The following is a 16,315-nucleotide window of genomic DNA, read 5'->3' on the forward strand; positions in this document are numbered from 1 at the left end:
AAGCCCTAAGCTTTCTCCAAAAGAAGTCGCAATAGCCAAATCCTTGTTTTTCTCTTTTACCCTCCTTTCACTACCAAGGCCATATAACAAAATAACATTAAGCAACCTTCAATCCAACCACTTATCAATAGCTAAGTTGACGTCTTAGGCAATGCTAAGTAGAATGCGGGCAATATTAGCAATAACTCTAAGTTCCAGATACAGTAATTTCCACAAATCTCTATGAAGAGACCTCAGTCCCACCACTCCACCGCTGTAGATTGTTCTAATGCGGAAAGAATCACGTGGTAACTCTCATCATAGGTCTCAACATATTATAGTTTTATCGTTTTTCATTTTTCATTTTCTATTGAATCTTAAATACGTTTAAATTAGTATAAAATATACTTAAATACACTTATCTCAGCCAGCCTTAATATGGGAGTATTAGCCCAAAATGTTTCGCTCATAACCGTGCTTTTTCAAGGGGCTCCCGAGGCTGATCCTGTCACCCGACTCCCTTATATCTATATCCCTTATATCTATCTATCTATATAGATATAAGGGAGTCGGGTGACAGGATCAGCCTCGGGAGCCCCTTGAAAAAGCACGGTTATGAGCGAAACATGTTGGTCTAATACTCCCGTATTAAGGCTGGCTGAGATAAGTGTATTTAAGTACAGCGACCAAAATTGGACGCAGAACTCCAGATGCGGATGCACCATCGCCCGATACAACGGCAGGATAACTTCTTTCATTCTGGTTGTAATACCCTTCTTGATTATACCTAGCATTCTATTCGCTCTCTTAGCGGCCACTGCGCACTGTGCTGTCGGCTTCATTTTTTTGTCCACAATTACCCCCAAGTCCCTTTCTTGGGTACTCTCACTCAATAACATCCCTCCCATTGTATAGCTGTACCTCGGGTTTCTGCTTCCTACATGCAATACTTTATATTTCTCTACATTGAACTTCATCTGCCACCTCGTCGCCCACTCCCCTAGTTTGTTCAGGTCCCTTTGTAATTCTTCGCAGTCCTATTTAGTCGTCTGCAAATTTTATTATGTTGCACTTCGTCCCTGTTTCAAAATCATTTTTAAATATATTGAATAGCATCGGTCCGAGCACCGACCCCTGCGGAACACCACTCGTGACCCTCCTCCGGTCCGGGTAGCGGCCCTTCACTACCCTCTGTTTCCTTCCCGCCAACCAATTCCTGATCCATCTATGTACGTCTCCTTTCACCCCATGGTTCTTCAGTTTCCAAAGTAGGCGTTCATGGGGTACCTTGTCAAAGGCTTTTTGAAAATCTAAATATACAATGTCTATGGGGTCCCCTTTGTCCATCCGTGTGTTAATTCCTTCGAAGAAGTGCGGTAAGTTCGTTAGGCATGATCTCCCCTTGTAGAAGCCATGTTGGCTTGTGATTAGAAGTTTATTTCTTTCAAAATGCTCATCGATGCTGTCTTTTATCAGCGCTCAATATATTTTTACTCTTGCCTTGCCCCGAATCCTCCTGTTTCTGTAAGACTATGTCAAGTCTTTATATATATAAATATATATTACTTTTAAACTTTTTATTTTCTTTACCCTTTTTAAATTTTATTACATTACATTAGAGATTTCTATTCTGCCATTGCCTTGCAGTTCAAGGCGGATTACAAAAGAATTACTAAAAACGTATTACAAGAAGATATCAGGTAATTTCTAGAGGAGATAAAGAGTAGATGTGGTTGCTTTGGGGAATCGATAAGGTATTGGGAAGTGGTATTGGGAAGTGGGAAGGAGCTAGCGGTATTAAGTCGTTTGCAGGAATTTCTTGAGAAGTAGAGTATTTCTTTTCTGAATGTTTTTTAGTCTGGGGTCATAATTAGTAGATTGGAGATTTGGTTGTTGAGTTTTGCTGTTTGTGTGGCTAGGAGGACATCATATAGATTTTTTTCCGTTTGACTTCTTTGATTAGAGGGTACGTGAAAGAAGTGTGGGCTTTCCTATGTCTAGTTGATGTAGTTTGGATGAGGCGGTTGTTCAGGTAGATTGGGCTGTCACCATTTATGGTTTTAAATAGTAGACAGTAGAATTTGAATAGTATTCTTTGCTGGAATTGGAAGCCGGTGTGAGTTGAGGTATGCCTCTGTGATGTGGTCATATTTCCTCAATAAATAGATAAGTGTCAGTGCTGTGTTTTGAATTGTTTGTAGTTGTTTTATCATTGTTGCTGAGCAGCGGAGGTAGAGAATGTTACAGTAGTCTAAAAGGCCTAGGACTAGGGATTGTACTAAGAGCCGGAATTGTGTTCTATCGAAGAATTTTCTGTATTGTTTTATTGATTTGTGGTTGCATGGTGCAGTATCTATCTATCGTCATTCCTAGTAGTTTTAGGGTGGGTTGAACGGGGTAATTGATTGAGTTAATTTCTATATTGGTTATGGTTGGGACTTTGTTATTTTTGAGGAGGATGAATTTTGTTTTGTCTGGGTTCAGCTTCAGTTTATAGTATTGTAAACCATCTAGGTACACGTTGATAGATGGTATATCAAATTTGGAATAAACTTGTAAACTTTGAACTCTCTCTAACATCACTTCCTAGGCGTAGGTCTTGGGATAGGCACATGGGATCTCTCAGAGACAGAAAGAGATAATGTTTACTGTGGATGGGCAGACTAGATGGGACATTTGGCCTTTATCTGCCATCATGTTTCTATGTCTGACATCAGAGAGAGCGCCGAACCTGATGCGGGCAACAAGTTTGTGGCTTCTTGTGCCAAAATTAAAAAGGTACCAGGTGTAGGGGGGGGGGGGAGGGAAGGGGCGTGTGCGTGGCAGGGGGAGGAGTGGGAATGGGGGGCAGAGAGCAGGAGGGGTGCCATCACCTTGAGGAAGACTGCTCCTAGGGTGGACCACCCCTCCACCCCGCACCCTCCTTACTACGCCACTGAGTTCAACCCTGCTGAATTGAATAGGACAATACAGAGCATAGAAGGGGAGAGGAGCAATACAGAGTTCTCTCACGTCTTCAATATACTGTAACTGAATAGAACATTCAGGCTGACATACAGTGGGTCTGTTAGTAGGATTTAGTCCATTTATATCAGTGGTCTCAAACTCAAACCCTTCGCAGGGCCACATTTTGGATTTGTAGGTACTTGAAGGGCCTCAGAAAAAATAGTTAATGTCTTATTAAAGAAATGACAGTTTTGCATGAGGTAAAATTCTTTATAGTTTATAAATCTTTCCTTTTGGCTAAGTCTTAATAATAATATAGTCATTTATAGCTAAAGAGACTGTTTTATCTTACTTTTGTGATCATGATAAACATACCGAGGGCCTCAAAATAGTACCTGGCGGGCCACATGTGGTCCCCAGGCTGCGAGTTTGAGACCATTGACTTATATCTTTCTTATATTAGCCATTCTCAATTTTCCCCATTATATTTCCTTCCCATCCTCTGTTGTTCTCTTTTCATACAAAGCTCTGTTTTAAATTTTTTTCTGTAACATAATTAGTATATCTTTTAAAATTAATCAATTGTGTCGTGGCTCGTGGCTAGCGTGCTGTTTATGGTACGATGAAATGGATGTCAGAAGCATGATAGTGCAGTATTTTTGTAGCGCCAGTTTTTCGTATGATTCTGGGTAATTCTAGTTAGACAAACATCTGTGTTAGTTAAGGACCGCGCCCAAATAGAAGCGTACGGAAAAACAGGTGAATAAAACATTTAAATATAATGTAGCTAAGGCCAGAAGAAAAAACACACTAAAGATTAATATAAGGAAAAGAATGGTGTTTTCTTGTGTACTTTGCTGTTGAGCTAAATCATGATTACATGATTACATGGAGTCCAGTTTAGGTTCTTTTGTATGTGCTATAACTGTCCTGTCTTAGGTCAGCATCTTGTGCCAGTGAATAGTTTCTGTTCTTTGTTCAGCTTCCCGCCTTTAGCCTCGTGGTTCTAATTGTTAACAGATGTGCTCAGGCCAGTTAGGAAAAGCATATTAGACTCCATATTCCAAACTGAGATATAAAATGTATGAAGTATGAATGGCCAAGATATGAATGGAATTATGAATGTTTGGGGCCCATGAATGTGATATGTGGTAATATATAAATGGTTTATAAGAAGAAACACTAAGGAAAAATCTTGAGCACAACATCTGGAAGTAATTAAAGTCAGTCTCAAGAATAGGGAGAAGGGGGGCATTGGAAGCCCACGCTTCAGGAAGAGGAGAGGGGGATTTAACCCCCCCCCTTTTTCTCCAGAGTAAGCTTTCTGTGTAAGGCCATGCAATTTGAATCTGTCAGCTTAGGAGTTTTTTTTTTCCTTAAAGACTCAGAACTTGTCAGCATGGAAGAAGTGAGAATTTATCAGCACCATGTTAATAATTATAGATTCTCTTGAATGTTATAATGTTAATTCAGAAATCAAAAGTAATTTTCTGAAAACTTTGTATAACTTTTAAACATGGAGGAATGTTTCTTTGTCTAAACTTTAAGACCACCCATAGAAATGTTATTGGTCATCAAACTTGATGATGTCACTAAACCAAAAGTTATATAATAGACTGTAATGAGATAGAGAGACGAGACCATTGTGAGAAGGCCAGCCTTTGGCCACGATGATGATCTCCCATGAGCGCAACGTAAGCAATTATGCTGTTCTTTTGATCTAATAATGGGAAAATAGAACCAATAATTCAATAAATCCTGGTTATAATTTTAAAACCTTGCGCTGGTGTCATTTTGCATGTAGAATTATTTTCAAACCTGAAGCTTTCACAAATGGCGTCAATGCCCCATGCTCAATTGACAGGTTTTTTAAAGGCTGACTGTGTAATACTTCCTCTTTAATGTATTTCTATTGATATGCTTTTCGTTTTGTTGTTGACCTCTCTCATCCTATGTTTGGTTTTCTTTTTCGCTTTTCCATTGTGTTATTTCCAAGGTTCATGTCCAGCATCAGAGTACAGAAATAGCATGGAAACAGATAGCAAGGTACTTCACTTAGGGTTTCTTCCTTGATTTGCAGCAAAATGACGGTCAGTTTACAGTAATTCAGCTAGTGGGCATGCTGAGGGGCATCGCAGCTGGAATGAAATACCTTTCTGAGATGAATTATGTTCACCGAGATCTTGCTGCTAGGAACATCCTTGTGAACAGTAACCTGGTGTGCAAAGTATCGGACTTTGGTCTCTCACGCTACCTTCAGGATGATACGTCTGACCCAACATATACCAGCTCCCTGGTAAGTATCACAAAACGCATTGGCCGAAAACTTTGCTTGCGTAATATTAAGTGTCTCAAATAATCCCATAGCATCTGGAAGGTTACAGTTAACAGAGCACTAGGGAGGAATAAGGAGTCTTCTGTATGTATGAGTGTATGTATGGAGTGAAAGAGGAGCCTAATGGTTAGTACTGTAGGCTGAGAACCTGGGAAACTAGGTTCAGTTCCCACTGTGGCTCCTTATGACCTTTGACAAGTCACATAACCTTCCATTGCCTCAGGTACAATAACTTAGGCATCTTTTACTAAGTTGTGGTACTGAGTCACAGCATGGCAAATGTGATGCAGCCCAGAAGAATTGAATGGGCTGTGTTGCATTTGCTGTGTAGGACTTGCTATCATGGCTTTGTAAAAGTGGTCCTTAGATTGTGAACCTAGTAAGGGGAAAGTACTTGTATATAGCATGTAAAAGAGAGAGAAAAAAGTACACGTATATAATATGTAAACCACTTTGGTTGTATCACAGAATACAATGGCATAGTGGGGGAGGGGCATCCACCTCAGGCGCCATTTTGGTGAAGGTGCAGGCACCTGTTCTCCTCTCTGCTCCCCGCTCCTTACCCGCCCTTCAACCCCCCCCAATGCCATGTGTGTGTGCCACTTCCCTTCCCCCGTACCTCTGTAATGTTTCTGGCGCGAGCAGCAACCCCCAACCTACTGTTGTGCTCTTCCTCTGATGTCACTTCCTGGACCCACACCTAGGAAGTGACATTAGAGGACGAGCTAATGCTGGTGCGACAGCAGCTTGGGGGTTACTGCTCACGCCAGGAATATTACAGAGGTAAGGGGGAAGGGAAGCGGCACTTGTGCAGCAGGAGGGGATGGGGAAGGTGCGTGAATGCATGTTACTGTGTGTTCAAGTGAGGGAGCAGAGAAGAGGGTAGGTGAGGAGCGCCACTGCCCTGTATGCCTCTCACCCTCGCTACGCCACTGGTTGTATATCAAATGCATGCTCCCCCCCCTATAAAAAAAGAGATTCTTATCAGTTCCACCAATGGGAATGTATTTAATTTACTTGATAAGAGGCTGTTGTATTGCCTGAATTCAAAGGCTTATTGTAAGTTACCTTATGTTGCTCTGACAACTTCTCCTGTGGGACAGAAGAAGCGAATTCTGATCTATAAGTTACTTTTTGAGGGTCTTATACAATTCACTATGAAGCTGAAATGGCAGATCCTGTTCTGTACTGCTATATCTTCAGACAAAATTTTCTTTGGATGTCTGGCGTTAGCATTCTCTCTCATGTGAAATAACCACTTATAGACCAGATGTTAATTTGTAATGAAAATGTAAGTGAAATTAAAATTTATATTTTTCAGATGCCTCCATATCGGTAAATTATAAGGAATTTTAGAAACTTATTTTTGCAAAGACTTTTCCCTTGGCACAGAATGAGAGAAACATTTCTTTAAAGAAGGCCCAGACTACTTCTTTGTTTGACATTTTGGGTTTAGTCTATATCTAGTCCTAATGAGGGGTAAAGTCTGTAAATTGATGAGTATTTCCCCACTCTGCTTTGTATAGCCATCCCTGAAATTAGTATTCTAATATTGCACCAAAAACCCTGAACTTGTGAACTAATGAATACACCAAGGTAAAGCAACAGAATTTTTATTATTCCAGAAAGGAGGGCTGTAGTAAGAGAGCTGCGCATTAAAGGATAATCATAGGCAAGTATAAATATTTGACACAATGCAGTGCATATCAGTTTTCAGAGATGCGCTAACTTTAGAACAATAAACTATAAACAATATGTGAATGTTTATGTACCTTTAAATTATCAGTGTACTCTCTATAATCTTGGAGTGTACTGTATATACGAGTATTTACACTTCTATATGTGCCAATTATTGTAAATGCATGAATTGCCTCTGTAGAAACTGGCAATAATGATGAAATACAGTATGCACAGAATATAATATCCCCTCCACTATCGAGAAAGCTAAATAATCATGCTAACAGAAAAATCATGCTAACAGAATACCACAGTTGCACATGACAGGAATAGTGTTAGGGGAGTGCAATTAGTGCAACTGCCCCCTGGTCAGAGAGAGCCCTAAGCCAGCTGGAAGCTAAAGAAGCACAGTTATGTCTAATACCAGCTCTAGCAGGATACATATTTCAAATCTGATATATTCTAATCACAAAATAGAAAATAATTTTTTTCTACCTTTTGTGGTCTTGTCATTATATCCTTTAAATCATGTTGGTCTCAAGCGCTGGTCTCTGTTTTCTTTTGTCTTCTCTTAACTCACTTGCCAGAGTATCCTGACCATTTGACATTTCTTTCTCCATGCTCACCATCCATCTTCTATCACTGTATATGCATTGTTCCCCAAGTTCAGCATCTCCCTTCTCTATGTCTCCTATATGTCCCTTTCTAGTATTTCCCCTGTGCCCATTTCCTTGCCTTCATCATCTTACCATTCTATGATCCCCTCCCCCTGTATACAGGGAGTGGGGAAAGAGAGAGAGAGAGATCGAGGGTGCATCTCCTACTCGCTCTACTTCCACATCCAACATTTCTCTCTCTCTCATCCCCCGGATCATGTGCAGCATTTTCCATCATTGCCCATCAGCCCCATGCCTAACATTTTTCCTTCTATCACCCCTCTCCAGCACCATGCCACACCTCTCCCTCCATCACTGTCCAACATTCCTCCCCCTTGCTTCCCCTTCAATCTGTCCCTCTGTTCCCTCTCCACCACTATATCCAACATTTCTCCCTCTCATCCTTCTCTTCCCCATGCATCTCTACCTCACTCCTCTCTTTCTCTATCTCTCTCTATATATATATATTTATGCCCAATAATTTTCCTCTTTCTTCCTTTCCCCATGTGCACCATCTATTTCTGCCTCTCACACAATCCTTCCCTCCCTGCTATGTTTCAAATTAGTGCCCCCTTCCTCCTCCATTGTGTCCCAAGTTCATGCCACTTCTTTCCTTCTGTGTCCCAAGTTTATGCCCCCCTCCCTGCCTTCCAGCCTTTGTCCCAAATTTGTGCCCCTACCATGTCCCAATGCTCTCCTTTCCCCCTCCTTTTTCCCTTTGTCCCACGTTAATATCCCCCTATCCCTTACTTGTTCCTTTCAGGGCTTTACTTACTGCCTTCAGGGCCATCCAGCTGGGATGCTCCTTCCTGCCTTCAACCGTACTTGTTCTTTGCATGGATGTGGGCAGCGGCTCTTGCACTCTGCACGTGGCTGACCCACAAGCCTTCCCTCTGATGTTATAGGAAAAGCCTCTGGGTCAACCACGTGCAGTGTGCAAGAGCAGCTGCTCACGTCCCTGCAAAGAATAAGTGCATCTAAAGACAGGAAAGAGGACTGTTGAGGTAAACGAGATCCCCAGCTGACCTGGAAGGCTTCCCTTTGACATAAGCTCTGACATCTGAGGGAAACCTTCCGGGTCTGCTTTGGCGGAGGGGGCATGCAGCTGGAGGGCAGGAAGGAAGCCTGTTTACAAATGTGATCCTTGGCAGCAGCAGTGAATGTCAGTGGTTCCACATTGGGGAAGAAGGGGGCAGGAGACCCATGCAGTGCCATGTACCCCCCAAAAGTGGCTCATATACCCCTAGGGGTACGCGTACTGCGTGTTGAGAAACACTGGTTTACATCACAGCTTGGGGGAGGAGATGAGTGAAAATCTGATTGGGAGCCCTGGCAGCTCAGCTTTGCACTCTAGGGGGAGAAGTCAAGAGCAGAACAATGATGACGATGATAACATAGCCACCAGAACTTGGAGGGCCATGATGCCACTGTTAATGGTGGAAAGGAATAAGCGGGAGCTTCCAATTGTGGAGACAAAACTTTTCACCATTCTCGTGGGCGGTGAAAAGATTTGTTCCCGTGTCTGCAGCGAGTTAGGCTTTGGCATCTCCATAGCTGCGGGCAAACAGTGGCCCACCGTGGCTCACCACAGTGTTTGTTCACCTGTCATTCTCTAAAACCAAGTTTTCACCTGATCGCTGAAGTAAAGTCCTTTGTTAAGTGAAGTGTTTCAGGGGTGCATACCAGTGAGTGGGAGCTACATTAGAGAAGAGCCGCTTGTGGGTATCACATCATGTGATATCCTTTGGAGAGGGTGTGGTTAGGGATACTCCTTGTGAGGACCTTAGTGACGTTGGACATGTGTAGAGGGAGACCCTGTTCTTCAAGTACTCTGGCCCATTTCCTTTAAGGGCCTTGAAAATCAGACATAATAACATAAGAATTTGCCCCTGCTGGGTCAGACCAGTGGTCCAAAGTGACCAGCAGTCTGCTCCCATGGTGGACTCCAGGTCAAAGACCAATGTCCTGAGACCAGCCTTACCTGCTTACGTTCCGGTTCAACAGGAACCCGTCCAACTTTGTCTTAAATCCCTGGAGGGTGTTTTCCCCTATACCAGGCTCCGGAAAAACGTTCCAGTTTTCCACCACTCTCTGGGTGAAGAAGAACTTTCTTACATTTGTACGGAATCTATCCCCTTTTAACTTTAGAGAGTGCCCTCTCGTTCTCCATACCCTGGAGAGGGTGAACAACCTGTCTTTATATACTAAGTCTGATCCCTTCAGTATCTTGAATGTTTCTATCATGTCCCCTCTCAGTCTCTTCTTTTCAAGGGAGAAGAGGCCCAGTTTTTATCTCTCACTGTACAGCAACTCCTCCAGCCCCTTTATCATTTTAGTCACTCTTCTCTGGACCTTTTTGAGTAGTACTGTGTCCTTCTTCATGTACGGCGACCAGTGCTGGACGCAGTACTCCAGGTGCACCATGGCCCAGTACAGCAGCATGACAACCCTCTCTGATCTGTTCATAATCCCTTTTTTAATCATTCCCAGCATTCTGTTTGCCCTTTTTGCCGCCACCGTGCATTACGCGGATGGCTTCATCGACTTGTCGACCAGTACTCCCAAGTCTCTTTCCTAGGGGGTCTCTCCAAATACCGCCCCTGACATCCTGTATTCGTGTATAAGATTTTTGTTACCGACATGCATCACCTTACACTTATCCACATTGAACCTCATCTGCCATGTCGTGGCTCATTTCTCAAACGTGTTTATGTCACGTTGCAGATATTCACAATCCTCCTGCGTCTTCACTACTCTGAATAACTTCGTATCATACGCAAATTTAATCACCTTACTCGTACCAATTTCCAGATTGTTTATAAATATGCTGAAGAGCACTGGTTCAAGCACCGAACCCTGCGGCACTCCACTGGTGATGCTTTTCCAGTCCGAGTATTGTCCATATACTCCAACTCTCTGTTTCTTATCTGCCAGCCAATTTTTAATCCATGTGAGTACTTCACCCTCGATTCCATGCCTCAAAATTTTTTGAATTAGTTGTTCATGCGGGACCTCACGGGACGTGTCGAAGTGGAAGATGATATTTTCTTTCTCAAGGGACCCTCGGCCACAAGAGGGCACCCACTCAAACTCAGGGGCGGAAAATTTCATGGCGACACCAGAAAGTATTTCTTCACAGAGAGAGTGGTTGATCATTGGAACAAGCTTCCAGTGCAGGTGATCGAGGCAGACAGCATGCCAGACTTTAAGAATAAATGGGATACCCATGTGGGATCCCTACGAGGGTCAAGATAAGGAAATTGGGTCATTAGGGCATAGACAGGGGGGTGGGTAAGCAGAGTGGGCAGACTTGATGGGCTGTAGCCCTTTTCTGCCGTCATCTTCTATGTTTCTATGACCTTGTCGAAAGCCTTCTAAAAATCCAGATATACAATGTCAACCGGGTCACCCTTGTCTATCCGTCTGTTTACTCCCTCGAAGAAGTGCAGCAAGTTCGTCAAGCAAGATCTTCCTCTGCTGAAGCCATGCTTGCTGGTCCTCATCAGATCGTGTCCGTCAAGGTGCTCAATGATGCGGTCCTTTATCAGCGCCTCTACCATATTTCCCAATACCGAGGTCAGACTCACCGGTCTATAGTTTCCCAGATCACCCCTCAAACCTTTCTTGAAGATCAGCATAACATTCGCCACCTTCCAGTTTTCCGGAACCCTTCCCGATTTGATCAACAGATTAGCTATCAGTTGAAGCAGTTCAGCTATAGTCCTTTTCAGTTCCTTGATTACCCTCGGATGGATGCCATCCGGTCCTGGGGATTTATCATTTTAAGCCTATCAATCTGCCGGCATACCTCTTCTAGACTGACCCGTCAACCCTGTCAGTTTCCCATCTTTGTTTCCCGCATATAGCCTGTCGGCTTACGGTATGTTGCGTATATCCTTTCGGTAAACACAGATGCAAAAAATGTGTTCAGTTTGTCGGCGATGGCTTTGTCCTCCTTTAGCACTCCCTTCATTCCTCGGTCATCCAACAGCCCCACTGCTTCCTTTACGGGTTGTTTCCCATTAATATATCAAAAGAAGATTTTCACCTCCTTGGCTATTTTTTCCTCATAGTCTCTTTTGGCCCATTTTACCACCTTATGGCATCTGCATTGATGCTGTTTGTGCTTTCTAGTCACACTAGTGTAGAGTATATTATAGTAATACAGTCTTGAGATTACCATTGCATGAACTAATGTGACAAGACTTGTCTTCTAAATGTATGGCGATAGGTAGCATAGGTGTCGCAAATGATAGAAGCAGCTCTATCATTTTGCTTGGATTTTGGGGATCAGCATAAATATTGAGTCTAGTTTTGATGGCAGGTATGTGCCCACTTGTGCTATGAATCCACAGGAGCTCAGTTTTGTTTGGGTTCAGGCAAAATTTGTTATTGCTAGCCCATTCTTGAATTGCTGTTAAACAGGCTAAAGAAACAGAGACATGATGGCAGATAAAAGCCATATGGCCCATCCGCAGCATCTACTATCTCCTCCTCTCCATAAGAGATCCCATGTTCCTGTCCCAGACTTTCTTGAATTCAGATAAAGTCTTTCTCTCCATCATCTCTACCAGGAAACTATTCCATTCATCTTTTCTGTAAAAAAAAAGTATTTCATTGAATTACTCCTGAGCCTATCACATCTTAATTTCATCCTATGCCCTCTTATTCCAGAACTTCCTTTAAAATGAAAGAGACTCTCCTCATGAGCATTTATGCTATGTAGGTATTTAAACATTTCTATCATATCTCACATCTCCCACCTTTCCTCCAAAGCATGAATCAGCACTCTCTGGAGGGCCACTCTGGAATACCCACAGAGGAGAAAAAGAAAAACTTTCCACCAACAGTTCACAATTCAAAGTTTTATTATCCAGTTCACCTTGCACTGGTTCTAGTATAACCACACCAGCTGATATTGCTTGGAAAGGTATTTATTGCAAACAGAGTTCCTTTTAAAGCAACTTCTTGCATCAGTCAGAAAAGAAAAAAACCCAAAACATTCCCCTTTAAATAGGGTTTCTTCTCCACAGTCCTGCTGCATGCTTTGCACAGTCCACTGCAGCATTCTGGTTCCAAGAACCTATATTCAAGAGCCTCTGAGGCCCAGAGCTGGCCCTGGGGACCCCCTCCTCACCTTCTGGGTTTGGCACAACAATTATGTTTAGCACATTGTTTATTTAGGAAGCTCTTCCCACCTGACTACCTGAATTATGAATACCTCACTGACCCATCCTACTTCTGGACAGTGGACTGGGAACCATCTATCCTTGTTTTAATGGTCTAAGATTCCCTTATCAAATGTTCCCACTATCAGAAATGTGCAATGTCAGGTCACTGAATTAACTCAGGGCTTCACTTCTCCTTCTATGTTAGTTAGCCTTAGCCCATTCCCCACTCACTATGCTTTGCTTGCATACAGGGATTCAGGATTAATTTCTAACCAATCCTCACATTCAGACATCAATCATTCATTAAATAGTCCCTCATAAGGACAAAAATGTTTCTTTTCCATGCTAGACCATTGTTCTACAACAAACTTTCATTCCCTCCCCCCACCAACACACACACATTACCTTACTGACTCATGCTGCATTCAGACATAAGAACATAAGAACATAAGAAGCGCCATCTCCGGATCAGACCTTTGGTCCATCAAGTCCGGCGATCCGCACACGCGGAGGCCCTGCTAGGTATACACCTGGCTTATTTTATAGCCAACCATATCTTTATATGCCTCTCTCAAGGAGATATGCATCTAGTTTGCTTTTGAAGCCTAGGACTGTTGATTCCGCAATAATCTCCCCTGGGAGAGTATTCCAGATGTCAACCACTCTCTGTGTGAAGCAGAACTTCCTGATATTAGTCCTGAACTTGCCCCCCCCCCCCCCATAGCTTCATTTCATGTCCTCTTGTCCGTGTCAAATTGGACAATGTAAATAATCTTCTCTGCTCTATTTTGTCGATTCCTTTCAGTATTTTGAAGGTCTCGATCATATCCCCACGCAGTCTCCTTTTCTCAAGGGAGAACAATCCCAGTGTTTTAAGTCGATCCTCATATTCCAGTTTCTCCATACCCTTCACTAGTTTAGTTGCTCGTCTCTGCACCCTCTCCAGCAGTTTTATATCCTTCTTTAGGTAGGGAGACCAATGTTGGACGCAGTATTCCAAGTGGGGTCTGACCATTGCCCTATAAAGCGGCATTATAACTTTCTCCGATCTACTCAAGATTCCTTTCTTTATCATGCCCAACATTCTATTTGCCTTATTTGCCGCTGCCGCGCATTGTGCCGACGGCTTCAGGGTCCTATCTATCAGTACACCCAGATCCCTTTCTTGTTCACTTTTTCCCAGAGTTGCACCTGACATTCTGTACTCGTATTTCTTATTTTTACTGCCTAAATGCATTACCTTGCATTTCTCCACGTTGAACTTCATCTGCCATTTCTCCGCCCATTTTTCTAACCGACACAAATCGCTCTGGAGTTCCTCACTGTCCTCCTGCGATCTGATTGCCCGGCAGAGTTTTGTGTCGTCTGCAAACTTGATGATTTCACTGGATGTTCCGTTTTCCAGGTCATTGATATAAATATTAAAAAGGATCGGCCCAAGTACCGAGCCCTGGGGTACATTACTAGTCACTTTCTCCCAGTCGGAGAACTTCCCATTTATGCCATGGCTTCTGGGCTGTACTCCATTTAATTTTCCTCATAGATATCTCCCTCTATCTCCATAAGAGACTCCTCACTCTCTGAAACAATGTACATACTATCCTCTTGAGCAGCGTTTGGCCAGATTTGCTCAAGGAACTCTTTCTTTCCAGTTAGCCTCTGCCTGGGAAGTAAAGTTTTGCCAGCATGGCTGTGCTTTGGGACAGAAGGGTTTCTAGGGGAAGGCAATAAGACAGAGCTCTTAGCCTTCTTCTGTTCCCTGTTCTGTGAGGAACGTCCTTCCTTCCAGGTTCCTGATTGTTTTTGTGTGTTCTCAGCTGAGTTTATCACGCTGTGAAACCTTCAGTAGTGCCCTGCACATGTTCTGCTTTTCAGCTCCACCCCTTTCCTTAACTTGGGTCAGATTGCCTGACCCAAGTTTTAGCCTGAAAGCTAGCAGATTATTTATAAAAGGATTTATAAGGAATTGGAACATGTATTCTGTTCTTCTCTGCCATACCCTCTCTGTTCTGCCCTGCCTGTCTGACCTTAACACTGGGAACAGAGGTAATGGCAAGTTCCTTGGCTTAGGAATAGGCACATTTTCTTTAGTGGCAGGGTTTAAAGCAGATTTTGAGCCAATGACAGGGGCTTCCCTACCACAATATGTATGCATACAAATATAAATTATTTTAAAAATCCTTGTTTTCACTACTATCACCGCTTTCTTGCATTGGCTACCACTGAGTTATCCCATCACCAGTAGTTCCTGTGCAGATCCAGATGTTTGCTACTATCCTATCTGTATACAAATAAAAGGAAGCAAAACCCTAACCTCCCTAGATAAATAATAATAACTTTATTTTTCAATACCGCCAACACCCAAAAAGTTCTAGGCGGTTCACAGAATAAAGAGGACTGGACATTCCAGTGATGATACAAAGCACACAGAAAAGCAGTACAATATTTCAATAGTGAAAAATATAATAAGAAACTATGACATAGTCATCAATCAAGTAACAAATTTTTTGAACAAATAGGTCTTAACCAATTTTCAAAAGGTGCAATAAGATGCAGATTGTTGAATCAGGTCATCTAACCATACTTGAACGTTACCTGCTTGATAAGCCAAAGATCGATCAAAATATTTTTATAACAGCAATTTGGGGGATTAGGAAAAGTAAATAAACCAGTATGCCGAGTAGGCCTAGTTGAATGGCACCATTCAAAATGAGAGAGGAGATATAGCGGAGCTAATCCAAATAACATTTTATAGCAAATACAAACAAATTTGAAAAGTACTCTTGCTTCCATTGGCAACTAGTGTAGCTGACGGTAATAAGGGTGCACTGGTTGCCAATGGAAGCAAGAGTCAGTGTCTACTTAGGCTAAGGCCATTTATTTCTAACTAAACGTGCAAAAGAACAGATAATTCTTTAATCCCTAAGATGACCCTCAGATGAAAACAAAAAAATATTTCTGATATGAAATCAGCTCACAGAGTTTCAACACACATATTCACACAATATCTGAGCAACTTCAGCTTTATCTGTATATTCAAGTACCTTTAATTCAGAAATAATGAAACTCCTCAGTAATTTCCTCACAGTCTCATATCATTCTCATACAGAGCCTGCTAGTATGTCAGGAATACTGACTGGAAACTGCTCTGCACTACAGAATGTCTTAGAATTCTAAGACAAGAGATCACTCTTTTTTTATATATTCTTTATTCATTTTTAAAACTTCAATTGTGCACAAAAGATGATGCATTTACATAAATTAATATCATTACAGCACAATATACTTAATAGAATAAAGACAAAACTTATTTTTTCCCACCCATTTTCAATTGACAAACATCTCATAAAATACTTGTAATCAACCCTTCTAAATTTCTTAACAAATGCCAAAACATATCCCCCTCCCCACTCCCTGGATGTGTATGTTTTCCCCAAATTATACAAATAAATCAATCTTTACAATATTTAGTTAATGGTTCCCAAACTTCCATAAATTTTTTATAATAACCCTTCTGAATGTCCATAAACTTTTCCATTTTAAAGATATAA

General features: G+C 42.1%; 1 protein-coding gene across 5 annotated transcripts in view; it reads left to right on the forward strand.

Annotated features, from left to right (window-relative positions):
• LOC117366745 (ephrin type-B receptor 1) overlaps window positions 1-16,315 on the forward strand; it is a 908,513-nt gene that overhangs the window by 758,985 nt on the left and 133,213 nt on the right. For all 5 annotated transcript variants that reach the window (XM_033958536.1, XM_033958537.1, XM_033958538.1 and 2 more), the window contains one exon: window positions 5,006-5,221. In XM_033958536.1, coding sequence (XP_033814427.1) covers window positions 5,006-5,221 — 216 coding nt within the window. The remainder of the gene's footprint in view (window positions 1-5,005; window positions 5,222-16,315) is intronic.

This window comes from Geotrypetes seraphini, chromosome 9, assembly GCF_902459505.1.
Source record: "Geotrypetes seraphini chromosome 9, aGeoSer1.1, whole genome shotgun sequence".
Lineage (NCBI taxonomy): Eukaryota > Metazoa > Chordata > Amphibia > Gymnophiona > Dermophiidae > Geotrypetes > Geotrypetes seraphini.